A 26,686-nucleotide genomic window follows, 5' to 3' on the forward strand; every position below is an offset into this window, starting at 1 on the left:
AAAACGCATCGCACCCGCACTTGCTTGCGGATGCAATGCGTTTTTCACTGAAGACCCATTCACTTCTATGGGGCCAGGGCTGCGTGAAAAAGGCAGAATATAGAACATGCTGCGATTTTCACGCAACGCAGAAGTGATGCGTGAAAAACAAGGCTCATTTACACAGACCCATTGAAATGAATGAGTCAGGATTCAGTGCAGGTGCTATGCGTTCACGTCACGCAATGCACCCGCGCGGAAAACTCGTTCGTGTGAAAGGTGCCTTATTCTATGGCTGAATCACTTATCGATCGTTACAAAACCAAATATGTATAGTTTTATTCGTTTTTTTCCACAATAACAGCACGTTTCAGAAAAAAACAATAGTTTTTATGCCGCCACATTCCAAGAGCCAGAATGTATTCATTGTTCCGCCGGTACAGCTGTACTCGGGCTTGTTTTTTCCTTGGACAAGTGGAAGTAATATTTATTTATTTTTTGGGATCAGAAAAAACAATTCTATTATTTTATTTTTATGTTGTGGTGATTTATATAATGTTTTCGTTATTTTTTGGGTTGTGAAAAACAAAGTGATACCGTAATTGTGTGCATTTTTCTTACCACTTTTATACAATAAAAACACTTTTAATGGAAAAGACAGTTTTCCACAAAGGCTTTTATAATGCACTTATATACCGTATTTTATACCGTCTACACCAGTGAATTATAGCCTCACAATGTACCAGTGTCATATTGGGCTGCGTCTGTGGCTCAGTCTAAGGGCTCATGCACATGGATAGTGATCAAGTGTATGCAGCCATTTTTTTTTCACTCCTGCAGAAAAGTCCTATCCTTGTCTGCAAAACGGACAGGAACAGGACTTGTTCTATTTTATTGTGTGTGTTGAGAAAGGTGTTCAACAACAACTGCTTTGAAGTAGGTTGGGCGATTAATTTGCCTTTTACTTATTTTGTATTTTGAAAATTCAAATGATCACGTCACGTTTTTGTCAACTGGAGCGCTGCATGAGCACAGGCTGTGTAGACTTTTCAGTACCTGCCGTCTGCACAAATAATTCTGGTGCAAGTGGTGGGGACTAAAGAGACAGTGTGCTGTATCACCACGGGGGCCCGGCAGTGACTGTAGCCGGGCTTTTACTGTAATAGCCGCTTGACTCCCTAAATGCCGCAGTCAATAGCGACCTCAGCATCCAGGCAGCTACTGTGCTCCCTGTCACCATTGCAATCGCAGAGTGCTGATGCATTGCCATGGCCGCTGAGAACCTAACAAAGGTCCCCAGGCCTGCCTTAACTGTATACCTGTTAGGGCTCATGCACACGGCCGTACCTTTGGTCCGCATCCAATCTACGTTTTTGCGGATCAGATGATGACCCATTCATCTCAGTGAGGTCATCTAGAGAAACAGCAGTTGTTTTTTTTAATTCTTATTCTCCTTTAGGTATCAGAGCAATCAAATGAAAGTTATGTTTTAACATAAGGATCGGAAACAGGGTTTTCTTTAGCCTTTTGGCTATTAGTTTTTCTATTCATAAACCTCCACACTGAACTCCCAGCAGCAGATAGAAGCCTGCAGGGCACACTGGGACTTTGGGTGTGACATCGCCTGGGCACAAGCCTGACACTTCCCTCATGGTCTTTGCTCAGCAGAGGCTCCGTTCCTGCCATGCTTTCCCTTCATCAGCAGCTGGTTTTGGCAAGCACGCCATGAAATGGATGATGCTGCTGAGTATTCAGTGCGCAGGAGAAGGGTGTGTGACAGGATCGGCCAATGGCACGGCAGCCCGCTGATACTGGCAAATCAGCAGCCTCCTCCCTAATAACAAAGCTCTGTTATTGGAGCTTTCAGGCACCAGCGGTATTGCTGTACTGCCTGTACCATTCAAGGCGCTCAGGAATGGCAGTGAAATTATAGTGCGTATTCGTATGCATTCGACATTTTTTAGGGAGTAAAACTGCCTGTACAGGCGTTATTGCGACCTCTGGTTACATTTATATAGTTGCAGAATTACCAATGGCCCTTTGAAGACAAAAATGTGTTTGACACCCCTGGTTTATAGAAACACTCATCCCCAATTATCGTCCTAATTATTGGTCCGTGTAAATAGACCTTTAGACCTGACAAACATGAGCGAGTTCAATGTGAGAAACTCACAGTGTAAGGGCTCATGCACACGACAGTATTTTGCGTTCAGTATACTGGCCGTTTTTTTAGTTCAGTATGCGGTACATATACTGAACCATTCATTTCAATGGTTCAGCAAAAAAAATTGAAGTGTCTCCGTGTGCATTCCGTTTCAGTATTTCCGTACCGTGAAAAGATAGAACATGTCCTATTCTTGTCCGCAAATCACGATGCTTGGCTCCATTCAAGTCAATGGGTCCGCAAAAAAAACGAATGCATCCGTATCCGTTCCGTTTTTGCTGAACCATCTATTGAAAATGTTATGCCCAGCCCAATTTTTTCTATGTAATTACTGTATACTGTACATGGCATACGGAAAAACGGAACGGAAAAGAAACGGAAACAAAAAACGGAACAAGGGATCCGTAAAAAACGGACTGCAAAACACTGAAAAAGCTGTACGGTCGTGTGCATGAGCCCTAAGTCAGGCCTAGTTCACACGATCGTTTTTTTTTTTGCAAGTGTACGGGCCTTTTTTTGTGTTCCGTATACGGACTGTATACGGAACCATTCATTTCAATGGTTCTGCATTAAAAACGGAATGTGTTCCATATGCATTCCGTTTCCGTATTTCCGTTCCGTTGAAAGATAGAACATGTCCTATTATTGCCCGCAAATCACGTTCCGTGGCTCCATTCAAGTCAATGGGTCCGCAAAAAAAAACGGAACACATACGGAAATGCATCCGTATGTCTTCTGTATCCGTTCCGTTTTTGCGGAACAATCTATTGAAAATGTTATGCCCAGCCCAATTTTTTTCTATGTAATTACTGTATATGCTATACGGAAAAACAGAACGGAAAAAACTAAACGGAAAAACGGAACTGAAACAAGAAATGGAACAACGGATCCATGAAAAACGGACCGCAAAACACAGAAAAAGACATACGGTCGTGTGAAGTCTTGTTCTGACCCCCGCTCCTCTGACGGGATCGCACTGCAGTATAATTATTTATAATGCTGGGGGACCCTGAGAGTCCTGGAGTCTCTTGTATTACAGTGACCACATTATGTCAGTGTAATACAGTAGTCTCCAGGACTCTCAGGGTGACAATATTATAAATCATGATGTGTGATCCTGTCAGAGGAGCGGAGGTCTGAACGGGAAATCGCACTGACATACACTGCGAGTTTCTCACATTGAACTCGCTCATCTATGTCTGGTCATCGTCTCCTGCTCGATCACCATTTTGGAAGGATGTGGCTCTCCTTTAGACACAATATCGCCTCTTCTTATACCTTTGCTAGAATGGCTGCCCGAGTGAGAGAAAGTACTGACACCACAGAGTGTGGAGACCAGAGACGGTACTGTAGAAGAGGAAAAGATACCATGCAGTGTGGAGAATACTGATGGTATAGTAGAAGTTCTGACACTAGGGTTGAGTTAATTTCATATTTTGAACTTCGAGTTTGTGTTGTGGTATAAGCTGAATTGCGTTATGGATTCTGTTACCACGGACCATAACGCAATTCCATGACCATGGAGTGTGGCGACCAGTGATAGTGTGGTAGAGAAGTTACAGACACCATAGATTGTGGAAATCTGTGAAAGTGACACTAGGGAGTGTGGATACCAGTGATGGTGTGGTAGAGAAAGTACTGACATTACAGAGTATGGACACAGGTGATGGTGTGGTAGAGGAGGTACAGACACCATGGATTGTGGAAATCTGTGAAAGTGACACTAGGGAGTGTGGACACAGGTGATGGTGTGGTAGAGGAGGTACAGACACCATAGATTGTGGAAATCTGTGAAAGTGACACTAGGGAGTGTGGATACCAGTGATGGTGTGGTAGAGAAAGTACTGACATTACAGAGTATGGACACAGGTGATGGTGTGGTAGAGGAGGTACAGACACCATGGATTGTGGAGAGCTGTGATGGTGTGGTAGAGGAAGTACTGCAGGAAGTAGAACTTTCCCTTGCCTCGATGCTCCCCTTGCCCTGCACTGCATCGGGCAGGGCAAGGCATGTTTCTTGTGAGCCGGTGGGGTACCAAGCTTCACAACACTATGCTAGGTGGAGACTTCCGCCTAGCAGGGAGACCAGTGACATCACTGGCACGAGTGGGTGGTGTATAGCGCTGTCCTAGGCGGTTTTTGAGGCGGGTACTAGTAATACACGGACAAAAACAGATTCTTCATGGAAATCTACACAGATTATCTGACCATCTTATCACGATAGACGTGTGGATAAGGCCTTACTAAGCAGTATGCCTGGTTTAATAGAGCTGATCATGGTGACAGATGCTCTATGAAGGGAAACGCGAGTATTTCGCACGGGTGCAATGAGTGATGCAAATGTTTTGCGCACGCACGGAATCCGGACCCTGTTCAGCGCAGCAGATGGCTTGGGCAAGTCAAATGTCATCTCCTGAACCAGGCAGAAAACATTCCTCTGCCATTACTGACAACTAGACCAGTCAGTCCAGTATGACCCCTGCATACAGCAGCCCAGGTCTCTGCCTCCTGCACCCCAATGTGTGAGGAAGTCAGTTTCATATTCTGATTTTTCCACTTTACGCAAAAATATTTCCACCACTTTTCAGATTTCTGATGTTTCCATGGTAACCTTCACTTACCATACGTGAATGGAAAATTTCCTATATGAAGGTTCTATTAACAGAAGGATCCCGATTCCTCCTCCTTACACCCACATTACTACAAGTCACTGACAGATGGAGGCGATGTTCATACTACTGAGCAGATGGATCAGCGTTCTCTGCCCCTACACCGACCAACGTAGCGCTGTATATTACCCAGACTTCTCCACAGGACATACATGTAACATGCAGAGTCTTCAGACACCTCCACAGGACACACATGTAACACGCAGAGTCTTCAGATACCTTTATAAGACACACATGTAACACGCAGTCTTCAGACACCTCCAAAGGACACACATGCAACATGCAGTCTTCAGACACCTCGATAGACCACACATGTAACATGCAGAGTCTTCAGACACCTCCACAGGACACACATGTAACATGCAGTCTTCAGACACCTCGATAGACCACACATGTAACATGCAGAGTCTTCAGACACCTATATACACTGCTCAAAAAAATAAAGGGAACACTTAAACAACACAATGTAACTCCAAGTCAATCACACTTCTGTGAAATCAAACTGTCCACTTAGGAAGCAACACTGAGTGACAATCAATTTCACATGCTGTTGTGCAAATGGGATAGACAACAGGTGGAAATTATAGGCAATTAGCAAGACACCCCCAATAAAGGAGTGGTTCTGCAGGTGGTGACAACAGATCACTTCTCAGCTCCTATGCTTCCTGGCTGATGTTTTGGTCACTTTTGAATGCTGGCGGTGCTTTCACTCTAGTGGTAGCATGAGACGGAGTCTACAACCCACACAAGTGGCTCAGGTAGTGCAGCTTATCCAGGATGGCACATCAATGCGAGCTGTGGCAAGAAGGTTTGCTGTGTCTGTCAGCGTAGTGTCCAGAGCATGGAGGCGCTACCAGGAGATAGGCCAGTACATCAGGAGACGTGGAGGAGGCCGTAGGAGGGCAACAACCCAGCAGCAGGACCGCTGCCTCCGCCTTTGTGCAAGGAGGAACAGGAGGAGCACTGCCAGAGCCCTGCAAAATGACCTCCAGCAGGCCACAAATGTGCATGTGTCTGCTCAAACGGTCAGAAACAGACTCCATGAGGGTGATATGAGGGCCCGACGTCCACAGGTGGGGGTTGTGCTTACAGCCCAACACCGTGCAGGACGTTTGGCATTTGCCAGAGAACACCAAGTTTGGCAAATTCGCCACTGGCGCCCTGTGCTCTTCACAGATGAAAGCAGGTTCACACTGAGCACATGTGACAGAGTCTTGAGACGCCGTGGAGAACGTTCTGCTGCCTGCAACATCCTCCAGCATGACCGGTTTGGCATTGGGTCAGTAATGGTGTGGGGTGGCATTTCTTTGGAGGGCCGCACAGCCCTCCATGTGCTCGCCAGAGGTAGCCTGACTGCCATTAGGTACCGAGATGAGATCCTCAGACCCCTTGTGAGACCATATGCTGGTGCGGTTGGCCCTGGGTTCCTCCTAATGCAAGACAATGCTAGACCTCATGTGGCTGGAGTGTGTCAGCAGTTCCTGCAAGACGAAGGCATTGATGCTATGGACTGGCCGTTCCCCAGACCTGAATCCAATTGACCACATCTGGGACATCATGTCTCGCTCTATCTACCAACGTCACGTTGCACCACAGACTGTCCAGGAGTTGGCAGATGCTTTAGTCCAGGTCTGGGAGGAGATCCCTCAGGAGACCGTCCGCCACCTCATCAGGAGCATGCACAGGCGTTGTAGGGAGGTCATACAGGCATGTGGAGGCCACACACACTACTGAGCCTCATTTTGACTTGTTTTAAGGACATTACATCAAAGTTGGATCAGCCTGTAGTGTGTTTTTCCACTTTAATTTTGAGTGTGACTCCAAATCCAGACCTCCATGGGTTGAAAAATTTGATTTCCATTTTTAAATTTTTGTGTGATTTTGTTGTCAGCACATTTAACTATGTAAAGAACAAAGTATTTCAGAAGAATATTTAATTTATTCATATCTAGGATGTGTTATTTTTGTGTTCCCTTTATTTTTTTGAGCAGTGTGTATATATATATATATATATATATATATATACTAGGAGACTATATATATACTAGGAGACGGATCCGGCTTCGCACGGGTATATTTCATCTACCGTATTTTCAGCTACATAATGTTCTTTCTCATGACAGAAACCCTTTAACAGCGAGTTCCACAGCACCCTAACCCCTTGACAGTGACCTCCACAAGTGTTAGGCGCAGGCGCAGTGAGTGAACAGCGGCAGGCAGGGAGATATAAGTTACACAGTTATGTTCTGCTGACATTAGCACATCACTAATGTCAGCCAGCTACATAATGATTTTTCAGGTGACAGAAACCCTTTAAAGAGAACCTGTCAAAAATGTTATGCTGACCTCACTGAGGGCAGCATAAAATAGTGACAGAAATGCTGATCTCAGCGGTGTCATTTATGAGCTAAAAGTAAGTGGTTGCTGAGAACCAGCATCATAATCATTGCAGCCCAGGCCTGGAAAAGAGTCAAATCTACCTGAGAAGAGTCAGTGTTATCCATAATCTCCTGATCTCCCGTAGATCTGCTGGTGATTGGCAGTTCTCTCCTAGACAGAAAGGGAGAAAACTAGGTAGAAGACTGTGAATCATCAGCAGGTGGGCAGGGAGAGCAGGACTTCATGAATAACCAGGACTCTTCTCAGGTGGCCGTGACTCTTTTCCAGGCCCAGTCTGCAAGGATTGTGATGTTTAGTTCTCGGCAACCACTTACTTTTATCTTAGAAATGACAGATCACAAAGTCATCTCACCTGTCTCTATGTTACACTGCTGTTAGTACGGGCAGTATAAAGGTGATGACAGGTTCCCTTTACGCCACCCTTCACAAGGCGTTTTTCAATGTAAACCCCTTTGGCACAAGGGACTAAGTAAAGTATGGACTGTTTACCAGAAATAATGGACCTACGCACAAAGTTTTTCAGATAAGGCATTTAACAGACGATATATGCAGTTTCAGTGCGTTTCTTGAAGTGAAGCCGAGCATGCATGTGTACAGGATGGGGGAGGGGAGAGAGCGCAGGCGGAGAGCTATGTAACGCGTTATCGCAATGCGCTTTAGGGCTCTCGCACACAACCGTATGACGTCTGTGTGACATCAGTTTTTTTTTTGCAGATTCGTTGTAATAATGCCTATGCTTGTCAGCAAAACAGACAAGAATAGGACTGATTATTTTTTTGCGGAACGGACTTGCGGACATACAGAAACGGAATTGGAGTCTTTTTTTGCTGCCCCATTCAAAGGAACGGTTCCATATATGGGCCGCAGAAAAAAAAAACGACCAGACACTGCCAAAAAACATGTTCCGTGCCTGAGCCCTCATTACATTGAGGCGGATTCCCTCCACATGCAGCTGAGGTAACCTATAACACATGCCAGCTTCTTCCTACCCAGTGACAGTAGAATGGCACCCACGGTGGTTGTTGTTCCACACACAGGACGTGGGCTGGGCTGAATCCTTCTATTTTCCCGCCTCCGTGACGTCACGGTGGGAGGGGAATCTAGGAGACCAGGTCTGCCAGGTGCTAGCTCGTTTCCGCCCTTGTCCATTATGGACGCCGGCTTCCGGTGCGGCATTTCCTGAGCGCAGTTTCCGGTAGCGTGTTGCAGCTGTTGTGTGTCGACCATGGCGATGCGGCAGACCCCGTTGACCTGCTCCGGGCACACCCGGCCTGTGGTGGACCTGGCTTTCTCCGGCATTACCTCATACGGGTATTTTCTCATCAGCGCCTGCAAAGGTGAGACGCCGGAGCCTCTCGTAACGCTGCACGGCTGCGGTTACCAATAGCAACCGGTGGTCGGCTTGTTTTCCCTCTTCTGGGGATGTATGGGAGATGGCGCTGGGCAATGAATGGAGCACCGTCCAGTGGTGCTCCTCTGCCTCTTGCTGTGCCCCCCATCACCCTCATGTCCTCCCTGTGCATGCCCATGTCTGCCCTGGGTACTGAATAATTCTACTCCCCATGTTCATCACTGTTTTACCTGCTGCTCCTTACCCATCATCTCTCTCTCTCTCTACTTTCTTTAAAGATGGTAAGCCGATGCTGCGCCAGGGTGACACTGGGGACTGGATCGGAACATTTCTTGGACATAAGGGGGCAGTATGGGGAGCCACCCTGAACAAGGACGCAACCAAAGCCGCCACAGCAGCCGCAGACTTTACAGCGTAAGTAGCGGCTCTTTTGAGCAATGGGATCACTGCTTAAAATGGTTTTCCAAGACTTTATAACAGAAGACCTATCTTCTGGATAGGTAATCGGTATCTGATCGATGGGGGGTCAGCTGTTTGTGAAGATACTGGCGCTCCTGTGAGTGCTGCAGCTTACCAAGCACAGCGCCGTACATTGTAGAGCTGTTGTGCCTTGTTTAGGGCTGAGCTGCTCCCAGGCCATGTGACACACTAATGGCCGCGTTGTTACTGTGATCGCCGCTGCCAAATTAAAACAGCTGAACAGCGGGGGTCCTGGATGTCAGACCTCCATGATCGGATACCGATCTATCCTGTGGAGAAAATGGCACATGTTGTGTTCTGGTGCTCAGCGGCGGGGTGATTTCCCAAATCTAATGTTGAAAAACACCAGGGCACTCTGTAAGAAATTGCAGAGAAGTATCTATTTCTTTTTCCATCCACTTCTTTTATTTTGACATGGCCAACGTTTCGGTCCTTCCCAGGACATTGTTCATGGCCTGACTAGAATAAACGCATGTGCCAGTAGATCACGCAGGACCAAAAATAAAGGAAAATAAGTCATAATAATGTATAACGGTTACATGGAGGTAACTAAAATATATAAATATGACCGGAATCACCAAAAGGTAAGTATCACACAAGCTGCTGTACATAATCCCCATGTGTTACATATTGAGGAGCAAATACACAAGGCCAAATCTAGGCAATCTGTGATGCTCCTGGCTCATGCACACAAACGTATTTTTTCCCGTGACGTTTGTTTTGCGGCCCCTATGCAGAAACATTCACTTAGGGCCGCAAAAAAAGAAAATGACTCTGTTGTGTTCTGTGTCTTTCAATATGTCTGTTTTGCAAAAAAATAGAACGTGTCCTTTTGTCCGCACTGTTCTATTATCGGCCGGCCCTTCCGTTCCTCAAAATGCGGAATGCCCACAGCCGCTGTCTGAGTTTTGCGGACCCCAAAGCAACAGTCGTGTGCATGAGACTAAAGTAATTCAGTGTATAGATCGGGCTCTTTAGTAGCGATATCTGGACACGCCCCAAATGTATACATGGTGTACGCTGGACACAGAGTATAATTTCAGCAACCGATCAATACAGGACAATAGCTACATATCAACAAGTCTGGAGGTAAGTACATGATGATGCTGGATGGTAGCAGTCCTAAGGAGTCATAGCGCATGTCTGTATTTCAAAGCGGTGCGCACGGAGAGCCTGATGACGTGGTGGCCGATAAGGGAGGCCAAGTGGGAAGCGTTGAGATGACGCATAACGTGTACTGATCGGGTGTGCATGTGTAATGGGGATGAGAGGTAAATAGACCTGATGTCATGGCTAGGTGATGACCCGGGATAGAGCGGCATCACGTTGTATCCTTGTTTTTAGAGTGAGCTAGGCGCAGGTGCATTGGAAACATACACAGTAGTTTGATGTATGTCGTGTATATACACTACTCACAAAAAGTTTGGGATATTTGGCTTTCTGGTGAAATTTATGGAAAACCTAAAAAGTTCTCACTACTGTGATATTATATAATGAAAGTAGGGCTTTTAAAGGGAACCCATCACCATGTTCTGACATATAAAACTGAATGTACCTTAATGCTTGGTTACCCTAATAGTTCCTAGAGATCAATCCATAATCTTCTCGGGACTAACCTTTCCTATTTCATCTCCCTATAAACCTTTACCGCTGTTTGGCTCATTTGCATAAATGATTCCTTCCCCTAAACTTTGACAGCCAATTTCTGCCCTCACCGCTTGTAATCTTGTCCAGAATCAAGCACTTGCCCTTTATTTGTTAGCCCAGGGATGCTCAACCTGCGGCCCTCGAGCTGTTGCAAAACGACAACTCCCAGAAAGCCTACAGTCGAGCATGATGGGAGTTGTAGTTTTACAACAGCTGGAGGGCCGCAGGTTGAGCATCCCTGTGTTAGACCAATCAGATAGTTTAGTGCATGTCCCCCTCACGCCACTACGTGCTGGAATGTTCTCAAATATCCGCTTCACAACACTTAGGCAGCGGAGCTCTGCCCGAAATAAAAATTTCGTGTGCGCGAGATCTTAACTATAGGGGCGTTTCTTAGGCGGAGCTGAGGTGCTTGACTCCGTGAAAATATGACTTCTCGTGTCAAACAAGTAAGATATGACTCTTATGTTAATTAGCATAAAAGGCGGGAAAGGTTTATAGGGCGATAAAATAGGACAGGTGAAGATTATGGATCGATCGCTGGGAACTATCAGGGTAAACAAGCATTAAAGGGGTTCTGCACTTTGTTTTAACTGATGATCTATCCTCTGGATAGATCATTAGCTTCTGATCAGCGGGGGTCTGACACCTGGGACCCCTGCCGATCAGCTGTTTGAGAAGGCAGCGGCGCTCCAGTAGCGCTGCGGCCTTCTCACTGTTTACCGCTGGGCCGCCTGCCCACTGACGTCACGACTAGTATCAACTAGCGTGGGCGCGGCTAAGCTCTATTCAAGGGAACAGAGCTTAGCCCCGTCCACGCTAGTTGATATTAGTCGTGACGTCAGTGAGAAGGCCGCGCAGCTGCTGGAGCGCCGCTGCCTTCTCAAACAGCTGATCGGTGGGGGTCCCAGGTGTCGGACCCCCGCAGATCTATCCAGAGGATAGATCATCAGTTAAAACAAAGTGCAGAACCCCTTTAAGGAACATTTAGTTTTATATGTCAGAACATGGTGACAGGTTCCCTTTAAATAGAAGAATGCAATGGTGATTTGTTCATCTCAAATAATTTAGTGAAACAAAAGCCAACAGTGGTGGGTATACCCCCACAAAAAATATCAATGTCTCAAACTTATTTGAGCATCAATTACAGCTGGACAACGGCGTCTCATGCTGTTCACAAAACAACGTATTGTCTGCTGAGGCATGGCATCCCACTCTTCTTGAAGGGACACCCTCAGGTCGTTGAGGTTCTGGGGTACAGAGTTACGAGCCTCAAAACGGCTACTCAGCTGATCCCATATGTACCCCAGTCTCCAGCAGCCGTTCCCTAATGATGTGACCTCAGTGAGCTGGTGCATTGTCATCCATGAAGATGAAATCAGACCTGAGTTTTCCATGCAGAGGCACAATGACTGGTTTAATGATCAAGTAGTATGGGCTTGTCACTGTACCATTCATTAAGTGTAGGGCAGTTCTGTATTGACTAGACACACCTGCCCACACTGTAACATCACCACCACCAAAGGCTCGTCTGTTGACAACAGTGGCTGATGCATAACGCTCTCCTTGCTGTCTCCAACATCGTTGGCAGCCATCATTTCTGCTCAGCGTGAATCTATTTTAGTCAGCGAACAGCGCTAAGGCCCACTGGTCCCTCGTCCAGCATAGATGCTCCCTGGCCCATGCTAGATGATAGTGCCTGTGGTCAGGTACCCTTGCAGGTCGTTTAGCACGTAGACCACGGTTTTGAATGGTCTGACGTGACACATTTGGGTGCCTCTCACCTCCCTTAAAGGGTTTCTATCACTTCATATGACATAATTAGCTGGCAGACACTAGCGATCTGCTAGTGTCTGCTCTGGCCAACCATCCTACTATAATCACTTGTGGGGCAGCGGTTTAGCTAAAAAACTAACTTTTATAAATATGCTAATGAGCCTCTAGGTGCTATGTGGGCGTCATTAGCACCTAGAGGCTCCGTCTACCTTCATACACAGCGGCCGCCCAGCACGTCCCTCCAGCCCGCCCATGTCCTCCTCCGTGTGACGCAGCGGCCGAATTCTCGCGCATGCGCCGTGAGCGGCTGTATTCGGCGCATTAGAGATGTCTGAGCTCGGAGCGGTCAGACATTCAATGCGCATGCGCCGCTGTATTCGGCGCATGCGCATTGAATGTCTGACCGCTCCGAGCTCAGACATCTCTAATGCGCCGAATACAGCCGCGCACGGCGCATGCGCGAGAATTCGGCCGCTGCGTCACACGGAGGAGGACATGGGCGGGCTGGAGGGACGTGCTGGGCGGCCGCTGTGTATGAAGGTAGACGGAGCCTCTAGGTGCTAATGACGCCCACATAGCACCTAGAGGCTCATTAGCATATTTATAAAAGTTAGTTTTTTAGCTAAACCGCTGCCCCACAAGTGATTATAGTAGGATGGTTGGCCAGAGCAGACACTAGCAGATCGCTAGTGTCTGCCAGCTAATTATGTCATATGAAGTGATAGAAACCCTTTAAATGTGCCTGGTGTTGTGTGGCATTCATCAACCAGTTCTGCAGGGCATTGTTCACAACTAAGTAGTCATCAGTGTGGGATGTGACCAAATGACGTCCACTTCTCTGCCTTTCTGTGACTGTTCCAGTCTCTCTGTATCTCTGTTGTAACCTGCTGATGACACTTTGTGACTCTCTAAGCTCAGTGGCCACTTCTGTCTGAGAACATCCTGCTTGAAGCCTCGCAATGGCGAGGTACTGTTATCAATTGTTAGGTGTTGTCTTGGTCTCATGATGTCCAAATGTGAACACCATGATGAGGACTGTTTAAATACCAATTCTAATTGAACCAGGAAATTGGGCGATTCATGGATCAAACACCTGTTATAAATTTTGCTGTTAAGCTGCTTGTTAGAGAACAGCAAGTTGTGCAAAATGTAGTGAAACATTGAACAGTTGGACATGTGCATTTAGAAGTTTAGAAAAGATCACACTAAGTTCACCTGTAAAGGTTAGTGTTTTTTAGGTTTATCCTGAAATTTCACCCACAAGACAAATATCCCTAACTTTTTGTGAGTAAGTATATAAAGGGCAAAAAGTAATGGCTGGCAGTAAGAACAAATGTACAATAAAAAAATGCGTAAAACGTGCATCAATGTAAATAGGGACGGGTTGTGATGTTTCCCCAGTCGTCTCCATGACATTGAGACTGATTTTCCTCTGATAGGACAGGAGAAACAGAGGTTTAAATTCCCTCCCTTTCCCTCCAACAGTGTTTTTCCTGCCTGAGGAAGGGATTTTTTATTTTATTTTTTAGTTTTTTTAACTTACATTTTTATTTACCAATATCCAGGCTGGGGGGTCGGATCCAGGGTCTGGCTCTCCCTCCGTCAAAATCCTGTACCCTGGACCCATTTGTGGGGGTCCACGGTGAAGCTCCCTGTTGCGGCAACCCAGGCGGGTTAAATGCACAGAGGTATGGGCAGCCGGAGCGATGCTATGGCACAATTCCCTTCGGCCGCCGTATGGTGATGTTAGACTCTGGGGGGGGGGGGGGGGCGTTGCTGAACGTACTTGCGTCACGTCCGGCGTCCCGGCCCTAGCGCAGGCCACATGGTGGATAAAGCGCAGGGCCTGGGGAAAGATGGCGTCAGGCATTAAACACTCTGCTCCCAGAGTGGAGTGGCGGCAGCAGCTAAGACAGCGTTGACGAGACTACCACGCCGGGCTCAGGACAGTAGCCTGCCACCGAACAGTGAGTAAGTAGCCTGACTTCAGGCCGCTCTTGTGCTGTGATACCATACTGTGGCCGACCCTTCTCTCCCTTGTACTTTTTAGGGAGAAAAGGAGTCATCCTCCTCTGCTAAACTTAAATCTAGAAAATGTAGGATATGCTCTAAACGTTTACCTCCAAGCCCCTCTGTAAGGAATGTACAGCTAAAGTAGTTAAAGGGGAATCTTCTAGTTTTTTGGAAGATCTAAGGCTTCTGGTAAAAGTGCTGTCCGCTCTGTTCAGTAGGGGCTGCAACGATTAATAGCCTAGTAAGGTGCCCAAGGCATGGTTACTTACGGTGAAGGAGCCCATCACCGCCTGCATCCAGGAATCTCCTCCTTGCTCACAAAGTTACAGTGCCGTAATCTCGCGATGCGCAAGCTGGTGCATACACAGTGCCGGCAAAGTGTTTGTTCCCTTTGCTGGCATCAGCCTCAGTGAACGAACTGCGCATGCGCTAGCCCGCACATCGCGAGATTACGGCACTGTAACTTTGTGAGCAAGGAGTAGATTCCTGGATGCAGGTGGTGCTGGGCTCCTTAACCGTAAGTAACCACGCCTTGGGCGCCTTACTTGGATAATTTACATATCTATAAAATCTTTTTTTAAACAAAATAAAACCACGCCGAGCTATGGGACAGGTATATTGCGGACATGCTAGCGCAGATCTATCTGTGCTTGTCCGCAGCTGTATAGGGTAAAACTAGGTGACAGAATCCCTTTAAGTCCCTGACGCCTGAATTTCAGTCCCACCCTCCTGACCCTCCGCTCACTAATCAGGTGTTCTAACAAAAATCCCTACTTCGTGAAAATAGCTTCTCAGTCTGCACATACCCCCATGTGTATAGTAGGAGTGTACATACTAGGGTATACAGACCATTTTTATTAAAATGTAAATAAGCCCCTCCCTCAATAAAAATTAGTCCCCCTTTTGCTATTGTATTTTTATAATTATGTAACTCCTAAAATTGTTTTAATATGGCCTTTGTACATAATTTTTCAAGTAAAATCATATAAACTCCTTTTTTTTTTTTTTTTTTGGTGTTTGTTCTCTATTTAATCGATGAAATTATCGACAACTAATTAACAAATTCAAATAATCGTTAGCTGCAGCCCTAATCTTTAGGATCCCCCGCCGGTTTATAGAGAAACCTTAACCATGGATAGTGACTCTGATTCTGTCGGATCCTGAGACCTCCAAAACCGCTTGACTCAGATGAAGATAATGAGTATAAAAGATTTGTATTTAATCCAGATGATATTGAGGAGCTTATCAAAGCGATCAGAGCAGCTATTCAAATGGAAATTCCTAGGAAACCTAAATCTGTACAGAAGTTTTTTGGGGGCTGTGGGTAGAGAATAATATCAGTATTTTCAGTGCCTGGTAACGTGCAAAAGGTAATTAAGGCAGAAAAGACCAAAGGGCTCACTAAGAAAGGGGGGGGGTAATATGCTTATTAAAATGTAACTTTTAATTAGTTATGCAGTAAAATACACCACAAAGATGCATCGACATGACAAACATAAAGGAGGGCTCCAATCCTGGTACCCCAAAGCTGGTAGTTAGAAAAGGAATCTGCTGCACCTGTGAGGGTGCAAGCAGTCTTACCATACCAACCAGACTAGGATCAGTACGGAGGGGTGGTCCGCTGAAGGAACTTTCACTTTAAGCACTAGGGATCAGGTACTAGATAGGGACAGGTATCCGGAAGGGGTCGCCCCTTTCGGGGCAGGTGCTCTGTGTAGATAGGCAGTATGGAAACAGGCCCCTTTCCTAGGGTCAGATAGGGCACAGCTCCAATACTGCCTCCATGGACACCACGCCGCCATGGGATGTCCTCCTGTTCAGGCATTACTCAAGTAAAGCTGATCACCCCTCTGTACTAATCCCAGTCGTCTGCTTGGTCATGTAAGACTGCTTGCACCCTCACAGGTGCAGCAGATTCCTTTTCTAACAGCCTTGGGGTACCAGGATTGGACCCCTCCTTTATGTTTGTCATGTCGATGCATCTTGGTGGTGTATTTTACTGCATATCTAATTAAGTTACATTTTAATAAGCATATTCCCCCCCCTCTTAGTGGGCCCTTTGGTGAATCTTGGAATATTAGTGAGGCACTCCTAATTTTGACCCTCATCTATATTAAAGAAGCCAGAAAAGGGTTCCTTTATCATTAAGACACTATCCATTTGACGAGGAGGATTGTGCAGATTAGTAAACTATCTGTAAGGTGGACGCACCTGTGGCTAAAGTAGCAAAGCGCACAGTACTGACCTTTTTGAAGTTGCGGCCCAACTTAAAAGACCCCATGGACAGAAAAGCAGAAAGTCTCCTAAAAAGAACCTGGGAGGCCACAGCAGCATTGTTAAAACCTGGGGTAGATGTGACATCAGTAGCTTGCACCTTAAATGTTTGGCTGGAGCAGTTGGAGCTTCATCTAGTAAATAAAGACCCCCAAGAGATCAAATATTAGGTAGTCTTCCGCTCCTTCAAGGGAGTATGTTACCAAAATATGATGACTTGCACCACTTGCATGGCTCTCTAGCACACCTATCCATGATTCAAATGGTACCTTTGTAATTTTCTTCTGCCTTTCACCAGCAGGAAAAACGCAGCTTAATCCATATGCAAATGAGAGCTCGCAAGTGCCCAGGGGAAGTGTTCGGTGTGTAGGAGCCCAGGCTGCTCTGCCTTTTTATATTACTCCTCCCCAGCTTCTTCCTTAGCCTCCCTGCAAGTCCTTTGCGTCATCCACAGAACCGGCTGATTTCCCGCGCATGTGCAGTGCACGGGCATGCGCAGGGTGATGTTCATTTGTGCCAGCAAACGGTGTAAAACCAGTAACTAGGGGTCGGACCAGAAGCAAACCGGGGGGGACTTGAGGCTGGGGCATGCGCACTACATGTAGCGATACCGTGCACAGAGATGCAAGATCTCAGACTAGATGCACCAATTCTAGAGAACCAAGCTGAACAATCGGAGAGCATGAAAATCTTGGGAACCCTGTCCTCATGTTTACCGGCAGTAGCCTGGGCCCACTTTCATATGAGGCCCCTTCAGCAATTTGTTCTCAGGAGTTGGAACAGATCTCAAAGGACTCTGGAACAGAGAATTGTTGTAACCAGGGAAGTAAAGAACTCTCTGGATTGATGGCGTCAGGACAAGAACTTGGAAAACTGAATATTCTCGGAACAGAAGTCAGCTGTTTCCCTGACAACAGACGCAAGCGCTTGGGGCTGGGGAGCTCGCCTAGACCAGGAAATATTTCAGGGAGTTTGGACCAATGCCATAAACCTCTCTCATCCAATTACAAGGAGCTAAGAGCAATATGGGAAGCCTTGAAAGTGGCACAGGATATCTTAAAAAACCGACAAGTCCTTATCCATTCGGACAATTCAACAGTAGCATTCATTCAGAATCAAGTGAGGACAAGACAGTCACTTACAAAACTTAGCGTACCAGATTTTTAAGTAGGCAGAGAGAAATGGATTATCCCACTCAGCTGTACGAATGGTTCCTCTCTCAGGAAGCCTTCCAGAGGATCACAGATTGATGGGGAACCCCAACTCTAGACCTATTTGCCTCAAAGAAAAATTGCAAAGTACCTTTATTTTTCTCTCTCAGTCCCAGGGATCGTCCACAGCTGTGGATGCCTTCAGTCACCATTGGTCTGTGCATCTGGTGTACGTGTTCCCTCCATTTCCACTTCTCCCCAGAGTCTTGCAGAAATTCCAAACAGAAAAATGTACCTTAATTCTAGTAGTGCCCTATTGGACCAGGAGGGGCTGGTTCGGGCTTCTGAGGTCTCTAAGCAAGGAGGATCCTATTCTTCTACCTCAGAGCCAGAACCTGCTGACTCAAGGTCCAATCTGCCATCCACATCTCAAAATACTGAGATAGTCAGCATGGATTCTGAGGAACCCATCTTACTCAGATTAGGCTCATCTGAAAAAGTAGTGAAAACCCTACTACTTGGCAGAAAAACTAATACCTCTAAGACTTAAAAGTATGGAAAAAGTTTGCTTCCTAGAGTGGAGATAAATTCTGTCAGTCTCCAAATATCCCTCTCATCCTGGAATTCCTGCAAGATGTTCTGGACTTGGGCCTAGCACCAAATACCCTTAGAGTCCAGGCCCTGGGGGCCTTGTACAATACTTGTCTCACCGATGTACCCTGGATAGCCAGATTTTTAAAAGCAGCCGATAGAATTAAACCCATAATAAGAAATCTGTTAGCTCTGTGGAATTTGAATACAGTTCTATCAGCAATCTCATCTTGCCCGTTCGAACCTTTTAAAATCATTAACCATAAGATGGCTCACACTCAAAACCATCTTTTTGGTAGCCATATTGTCAGCTAGATCGGTTTGTGAACTTCAAGCCCTTTCCATTTAGCAACCCTTTTTAAGAATCTTTGAAGACAAGTTAATCTTCAAACTAGACCCCAGTTTTTTTTTTTACCTAAAGTAGTCACTACTTTTGACAGGCCCCAGGACATTGATACCGTCATTTTGTGCTAACCCAAAGAATGACCAGGAAGAGGCTTATCATAATCTGGATGTTAGACGTTCTGTTTTACACTATCTAGAGGTCTCAAAAGATTGGAGAGTAGATAAAAACCTTTGTCCAGTTCTGTGGGCCAAATAAGGGAAAGAGAGGGCAGCTAAAAGTTCCTTCTCCTGCTGGATTAGAACAGCTATAACTGAGGCGTATAAAGCTGCTGGAAAGGAGGCCCCTACCTCCCTTAGAGCCCATTCTACTAGGGCTCTGGCTACTTCGTGGGCGCTAAAATCTGAAGCCTCCTTAGAACAGATTTGTAGAGCCGCTAACTGGAGGAGGGCCCATAATTTCACGAAACATTACAAATTAGATGTATTTGCGAATGAGGATACGGCCTTGTGCTGTAGTCCCTCCCTAAAAAGAACTGCTTTCGTTGTTCTCCAGGTGTGCTGTCATGGGGAAAATGAGTATTACACTCACCGGTAATCCGGTTTCCTGGAAGTCTCCATGACGGCGCACATCCCATCCCTTTTTTTTTTTTTTTTCTTTTTTTTTTTTCTTTTAAGTTTTTCTTTCTATGTAAATTACCACTTATCCTGGTGTCTGTTGAAAATACACTTGTGGTGGAGGGAATTTAAACCTCTGTTTTCCTGTCCTATCAGAGGGAAGTCAGTCTCAGGATGTGCTGTCATGGAGACTTCCAGGAAACCGGATTAGGCTACTTTCACACTGGCGTTTTCGCTTTCCGTTTGAGGTCCGTTCAGCGCTCTCACAAGCGGTCCAAAACGGATCAGTTTTGCCCTAATGCATTCTGAATGGAAAAGGATCCGCTCAGAATGCATCAGTTTGTCTCCGTTCAGTCTCCATTTTGCTTTGGTGTCCGTCTGAAACTGAGCCGATCCTTTCTAAAACACAATGTAAGTCAATGGGGACTGATCCGTTTTCACTGACGCAATTTGGCACAATAGAAAATGGATCCGTCCTCCATTGACTTTCAATGGTGTTCAAGACGGATCCGTCTTGGCTATGTTAAAAATAATACAAACGGATCAGTCTGTGCAGATGTATGACGGATCCTTACCAAACACAAATCTCTCAGGTCCAGTAATGTCGATCTTCAGTACTAGAAGACCTGTGCAATACCCAAGTTTTTTTTTTAAACTGTTGAATAACTTCAGTAAAGTCACACATGACTTCGTGAATAACTTTGGCTCATTGGAGACCATACATTCTAATACTGTATGGAGACAAATCTCCGTACATTATTATTCCGAAGTCTTGAACTAAGTGACTGCGGATGAAGCATCCAAAGCTTGCTACGCTCAACACTAGTTTAAACCATAGGTGGGAGAGGGTTTTTAGTTCATGGATCCAATAAGCCTCACATGTTTTAAGGATCCAGTGGAAAATGTGATGGCACAGGTGAAAAAGCCCTTAGAGATGTAAACTGTTCCAGAGTGAGGATAGATAATTCTATTACCTTTCACATTGTGAACAACTTAGAGGACCCTTCGCCTCCCCTGACACGCCTGTTTTAATAGCTTCATGCTTTTCCCATGTAGTAATTCTGGAGAATCTATTCTTATGGCTCTGTCGTGCCATTCCTGTATTATTTCTACTAGAAGTTATGAATAATTGCTAGCAGTCTGCAGTAAGGGTACAGAGGGGAGGTAACCAGTTGGGGGGGTGTACCTGTACAGTCTGACTCTATCCAATCAGTGCTGCCATTTTCAGACTGTGCAGGTACACACCCCCAACTGGTTACCACCCCTCTGTACCCTTACTGCAGACAGCTAGCAATTATTCATAACTTCTAGTAGAAATAATAGAGGAATGGGACAACATAGAGCCATAAGAATAGATGCTCCAGAACTGTTACGTGGGGAATGCATGAAGCTATTAAAAGACATGTCAGGAGCGGTGAAGGGCCCTCTTTAGTGCCTGTTTTCTGTGGCGCTAAAGTGGTTTGTCTGTGTGCCTTTCAAGAGCCTTCGTCTGCTCTATCACATTTTTTGGGCACTTATAAACATCATTATGTAACACACGGGGATTATGTACAGCAGCTTGTGTAATACTCACCTTTTGGCGATTTCTATCTGTTATATATATTTATGTATTTTGATTACCTCCATAACACATCACATAAATGCACATTCAACTTCGTGTAACTGTTCTACATTATTTTGACTTATTTTTCCTTTATTGTTTGGTCCTGCGTGACCTACTAACATATACATTTTATTTGCCGTGAACAAGGTGATGGAAAGGTTGGCCATGTCAAAATAATAAATATATACTACTCTGCAATTTCTTACTGAGTGCCATGGTGTTTTGTAACACCTGTGGATAGGTCGTCGGAAGTCTCGGAAAGCCCCTTTAACTCAGCATCCAGACAGTAAAGCTGGCAATTGTGATGGGCTCTGCCAACCATCTAATGTGCCTGGGGCCTCACGACTCTCCAGATTGTCAGGAGAGCTAAGGAACAGGCATGTTCATCTGCCTGACCCTTCTCTTTTCGGTGAGATAAGCCTCTGACGGTAGGTTCCTCTTCCTACTGAGGATGCATGCATGGCAGGTGTGTGTATGTGAGAATCGTCCGGCTGGCAGCCGCCTGTTATATATGGCCAGCCTAATAGCCCTGTTAGTAGCTTGGGTTGGACGGCACTCCTCTGCTGTCGTTGTGGTACGGTGCTCAATGGTAATTTGAGGTAATATAGTGAAGGAAACCACGGCACTCTTTTTTAGTAGTTTTGAAAAAATTATATTTTCATTTCATAATGTTTCATATCATATTCATTTATCATTCTATTTTGTCAGCATCCAGGAATATAAATTGCACAGACTGGCCAACGTTTCGGTCCTAGTATGGGACCTTGATCACGGCCTTAGTCTTTGTTGCATGTTGCCTGTGTGGGAGCGCATCCCACACAGGCAACATGCAACAAAGACTAAGGCCGTGATCAAGGTCCCATACTAGGACCGAAACGTTGGCCAGTCTGTGCAATTTATATTCCTGGATGCTGACAAAATAGAATGATAAATGATGAAATGAATATGATATGAAACATTATGAAATGAAAATATAATTTTTTCAAAACTACTAAAAACGAGTGCCGTGGTTTCCTTCACTATAATAGCCCTGTTACACTGCCGGACGAGCACCAGTGAATAATAAACACATCCAGCAACGCTCGTCTACACACGACTATGCAAAGTGAATGTTCAGCTTTGATTATTAGCATACATCTGATCACACGGTAATGTACTGTCCAATAATCGTGCATCCATCATCCTAATGAAAGATGGCCAGCAGCGGACAGACAAGCGTTTGCTTGTTCACTGGCTGAACAAATATTCAGGACAAGTTTTAGAAACCAAACGCTTGTTCCTGGTAATTGGCCTGAATGTTTGGTCTAATAGGGCCTTAAAGGGTTTCTGTCACCCCGCAAAACTCATTTTTTTTTTTTTTTTTGGATAGTTAGATTCTTCATAGTGCGATATAGGAGAATATAATGCTCTTACTTACTTTCATACTTTCATGAGGAGATCACGGCTGGCCCTGTCAATCAACACGGCGAGGGGGCGGATTTCTGCAGCAGCTACCAGCAAGTAGACGCCCTACTTAATGGTAGAGCCCTCATTTACATATTATAAAAGTTTGTTTTATAAAGAATCGGCCGCATGAAAGTAAGTAAGAGCATTATATTCTCCTATATCGCACTATGAAGAATCTAACTATCCAAAAAAAAAAAAGGAGTTTTGCGTGGTGACAGAAACCCCTTAAAGCTGTATTACACAGCCCGATGTGGCAGACGATTGTCTGGAGGGAAGCGTTCTCTCTCGGAAAACGCCTGCTCGCTAGCGGAGGAGACATGCAGCGATCTCTGCAGCATGGAGAGGAGGTATCGCTATGCCTTTGCGCGTCCCTATGCTGTATAGATTGTGATTAGACACCACGATCGGCCAACTCCAAACGATAATTTTTTAACCTGTCCAAAGATTTGGATTGCCCAATCAAGCAATCGGCAGCAGTATGCGATTCATTTACTCGAATGCTTGTTAGCGATTATCTGCCGAAAAATCTGTGTAATACAGGCTTTAGTCTAGCTTAGATTGCCTAATAGAAAACATTGGAAGGCGTATGACTGTGTGCCTGCCTTGTTTCTAGCACTGCATGCAGTTAATGTCCTGGTGCACTATGCAGCTCTCACGCAGCATAGTGTAGAGACAGACAGGCTGATTTCGGTGGTCTGTCACTTGAGGGTAGCGCCTCTTTTAGACTGAGCAACGCCCATCTGCCTGGCGGTTCTGAGCAGAGTACAAATGTAGCTGGTTCCTACATTGCCCTGATAATTGTAGGCTTAGGTAAGTCCAAGAGAGGCGGTATATTAGTGTTAGGTACCCATCTGCGGAAGCCACCTTGACGCCTGGTAGATGGGCCCAACACATGTTTGATCAAAAATGTGCGCAAAGGGCTATTTTTCTATTTATAGTAGGTATAATACTACTTTAATTTAGAATGATCCCCATTTCTCAGCTCTATTGTTTGTATGTGTAAAGTTGTGCAGCCATTTTATCAACTTCTGTGATGGCAGTCAGTACTTTTTAGCATACTGACAGGCCGAACCTTGGAACGCGTACCAGCGCTACGGGGGAACTGAGTCAATGAGGCTTGCTGTTCCTGCCCTTTCTCACCTCTGGACGATGAGTGACAGGTTTATTTCATCTTTAAGTAACTGCCATCTTTCTTTCTCCAGTAAAGTGTGGGATGCTGTAACGGGCGACGAACTCCTCTCTTTGGCTCATAAGCACATTGTGAAGAGTGTGGACTTCACTCAGGTGAGTGCCGGAACCTGGTGCTTCAAAATGGATGGTGTCTCTCTACCCCCTATTACTTGACACCTGTTTACGTGGCCTGACCAACAGTGGTGTCTAGGGCTGGAGGAGGGGCCGCTGGTTACCTGTGCAAAACTACGAAGTTCAGCGTGGCTTCCTCAGGTTGGAATTTGGATCTGAAGTAGGGATGAGCAACTACTTCGAATGAAACATCCGAAGTCTATTCGCATAAAACTTTGTTAGAATACTGTAAGGAGCGAGCGCTCTGTACAGTATTAGAATGTATTGGCTCCGATGAGCCAAAGTTATTACTTCGCAAAGTCTCGCGAGACTTCGGGTAATTTAAAAAAATTAATTTCTACTGTTAAAAACCTTTTCCCGAACTCTGGTTCGGTTTCAAGTGGTACCTTGGAACCGAACCCTTTCATGCGCTCATCCCTAATCTGAAGGTTACCAACTTATCACATTGGGCAGGAAAAAGGGTAGGAGTTGGGGCTGGGCAATTATTCAGATGAATTAAATTTTTTATCCTTTTTTAGTCTTAGAATTGTCTTATCGAATTTTTTTTTTTTTTTTTTTTCTACTAGTTTGCTGCATCAGCACAGCCTGTTTTTACTCTCTTCAGTCCCTGCCGCTTTGGACATTAATCCTGGGACAGACGACAGGGGCTGAAGACACCCCGCAGAGACTGTGCTGATGCAGCGCCCTGGATCACAGCAGGAGCCCAGCACTGACTATAGGGTAGGTAACTTCGATCCTGGCAGTATAACTCGTCATATCGACCTCGGCAGGTAGGCAATTACTCAGAGGTTTCTTATCACTGTCAGTTCCCCATGAAGACAAATGCGGATTGTTGATGCGTTACCATGGCAGCGGTGGGCCTGACAAAGGCACAGTCTGATAGTTTCTGTCCCTGTTATAGTGATAGGCTGAAAAGCTGTCAGGTTTTTTTTTTTTTTTATACTAGTGCATTATAAAAGCCATGTCCCCTAGTGAGAGTAAAAAAATAAAAAGTCAATAAAATTTATAAAAAATGAGAAAAATATAATAAAAATAAAATAAGTATCGCTGAGTTCGCCACAATATGCATAATAAAGTTAACACTGCAATCTGACCTGTGACTACCTTTAAAAAAGCAAAAATAAATAAAACTCTCTCCCCCACAAACAACAAGCCCACATACGGCCATATCCGTGGAAAAGTTCTGTCTCTTGGCGTTCAGTGAAATAAACTGTTTTTGCATGCTAGTGCTGTAAAGTTAGTAAAAAAAAAACACCCACAAAACTACTTACTACTACTACTCACAATCTTGAGTGCCCTGTCTAGAGGGTTCAGACCCTTATATTGCAGGTGATTTTAACCCTGGCTCAAGTGGTCATGCTCGGTCTGCTGGGTTGAGGGATCTGTATGCATGCCCTCCAAACCTCCATAGTTTGCATCTCACCTTGTTAACGGTCGTTGTGGTGACTCGGAGAGTGAGGTTGTTCGGTGTCATGTGAGACGCCATCTTCCTTATGGTGCTACTGCTTCTTATTTTGCAGGACAGTAATCACCTGCTGACAGGAGGACAAGACAAATTGCTGCGGATTTATGACCTGAACAAACCAGAGGCTGGTACGTACGTGGGGGGGCTGAGGGGGGTTATTATATGGCTTGACCTAATGTATATGTTCTGTTGTCAGTGTCGTGTCACACCCCGATTGCAGTGAAATGCATTGTACCATTGCTGATTTTCAATTTATCCCATCCTTATAAAGAAGCAAAGACACTGCCACATGAGACAAAGGAGCCTGCCGTTCTCCGGCCATGCCCATATTGCAGCCCTCAAACAGCGGGTCTGCAATATGCGGGCACCAGCTGTGTGCTCACCACATCACGGATGCGGACCCATGCACTTGAATGGGTGCGACAGGTGCGGTGCTGAATGGAGGCACGGAAGCACTACAGAGCGCTTCCGTTGTGGTTTCTTTCCGCACCGCAAAAAAAATAAAGATCACCGACCCATTCAAGTTGAATGCAATTTTTGGGTCCCCAATGCACAGAACTGTGTGCATGAGTCCTAAGGCTACTTTCACACTTGTGTTGTAAATTCCGGTATTGAGATCCGGCAGAGGATCTCAATACCGGAGTTAAACAGATCAGTTTTGATTTTGCACATCAGGATTCATCAGTCCCGTTAGGATGCGGTTGTGTGAAATCAAAATGGAAAAAAATGGATCAGTCACTAAATACATTGAAAATGAATGGGTGACTGATCCGGTCTTTAAGGCGCCATAAAAAACTGATCCGTCACTGTTGACATTGTTTTCAGTTTTTGTTTTTTTCCCCCTGTTTTTTATGGCTGGACACAAAACCGCAGCTTGCATGCTGACAGAATGGAAGACATCCTGATGCATCCGGAATGAATCTTTCCATTCAGAATGCACGAGGACTAAATGGAAACTTTTTTTTTTTTTTTTTTTTCCCCCCCACCGGTATTGAAATCCGGCAGAGGATCTCGATACTGGAGTGTGAAAGTAGCCCACAGAAAAAGCCCCATATGGGTAAAGTGACCGAAAAAGTTATGTCTTTCAGAATGGGGGAAGAAAACAAGCTGCTCCATTAAAGGGGTTGTCAGTGTGTTAAATACTGAAGTATGTGATGGGAGGAGGTCCAGTACTCGGCGCCCTTGCCGATCAGCTTTTTGTAGAGTCTACCTTGCAGCTTAGGCTTCATTCACACTTGAGTTTTTACTTTTATCCTTTAGGGATCAGCAAAAACTCCTTCATTCCTGATAGTACAACCGGTTGCATCCTTTAAAATGGCAATGACTGATCTGGCATGAACGCCATTGAAAGTTAATGGGGGACAGATCCATTTTCTTTTGTGTCCGAGAGAACTGATCCGGCACTGTTGACTTGG

The 26,686-nt window shown here is 45.4% G+C and overlaps 2 protein-coding genes across 2 annotated transcripts in view; one reads left to right on the forward strand and one right to left on the reverse strand.

Annotated features, from left to right (window-relative positions):
* EPS8 (epidermal growth factor receptor pathway substrate 8) overlaps window positions 1-8,291 on the reverse strand; it is a 145,083-nt gene extending 136,792 nt beyond the window's left edge. Inside the window, exon 1 of the mRNA XM_040435171.1 lies at window positions 8,202-8,291. The gene's annotated coding sequence lies outside the window, so the exon portion shown is untranslated. The remainder of the gene's footprint in view (window positions 1-8,201) is intronic.
* Window positions 8,292-8,370: 79 nt separating this feature from the next.
* The window catches only part of LOC121003405 (serine/threonine kinase receptor associated protein), a 36,178-nt gene continuing 17,862 nt past the window's right edge, over window positions 8,371-26,686 (forward strand). The window contains exons 1-4 of the mRNA XM_040435251.1: window positions 8,371-8,549; window positions 8,842-8,977; window positions 23,707-23,788; window positions 25,327-25,399. Coding sequence (XP_040291185.1) covers window positions 8,438-8,549; window positions 8,842-8,977; window positions 23,707-23,788; window positions 25,327-25,399 — 403 coding nt within the window. The 5' untranslated portion in view covers window positions 8,371-8,437. The remainder of the gene's footprint in view (window positions 8,550-8,841; window positions 8,978-23,706; window positions 23,789-25,326; window positions 25,400-26,686) is intronic.

Source organism: Bufo bufo, chromosome 1 (genome assembly GCF_905171765.1).
Source record: "Bufo bufo chromosome 1, aBufBuf1.1, whole genome shotgun sequence".
NCBI classification, from domain to species: domain Eukaryota; kingdom Metazoa; phylum Chordata; class Amphibia; order Anura; family Bufonidae; genus Bufo; species Bufo bufo.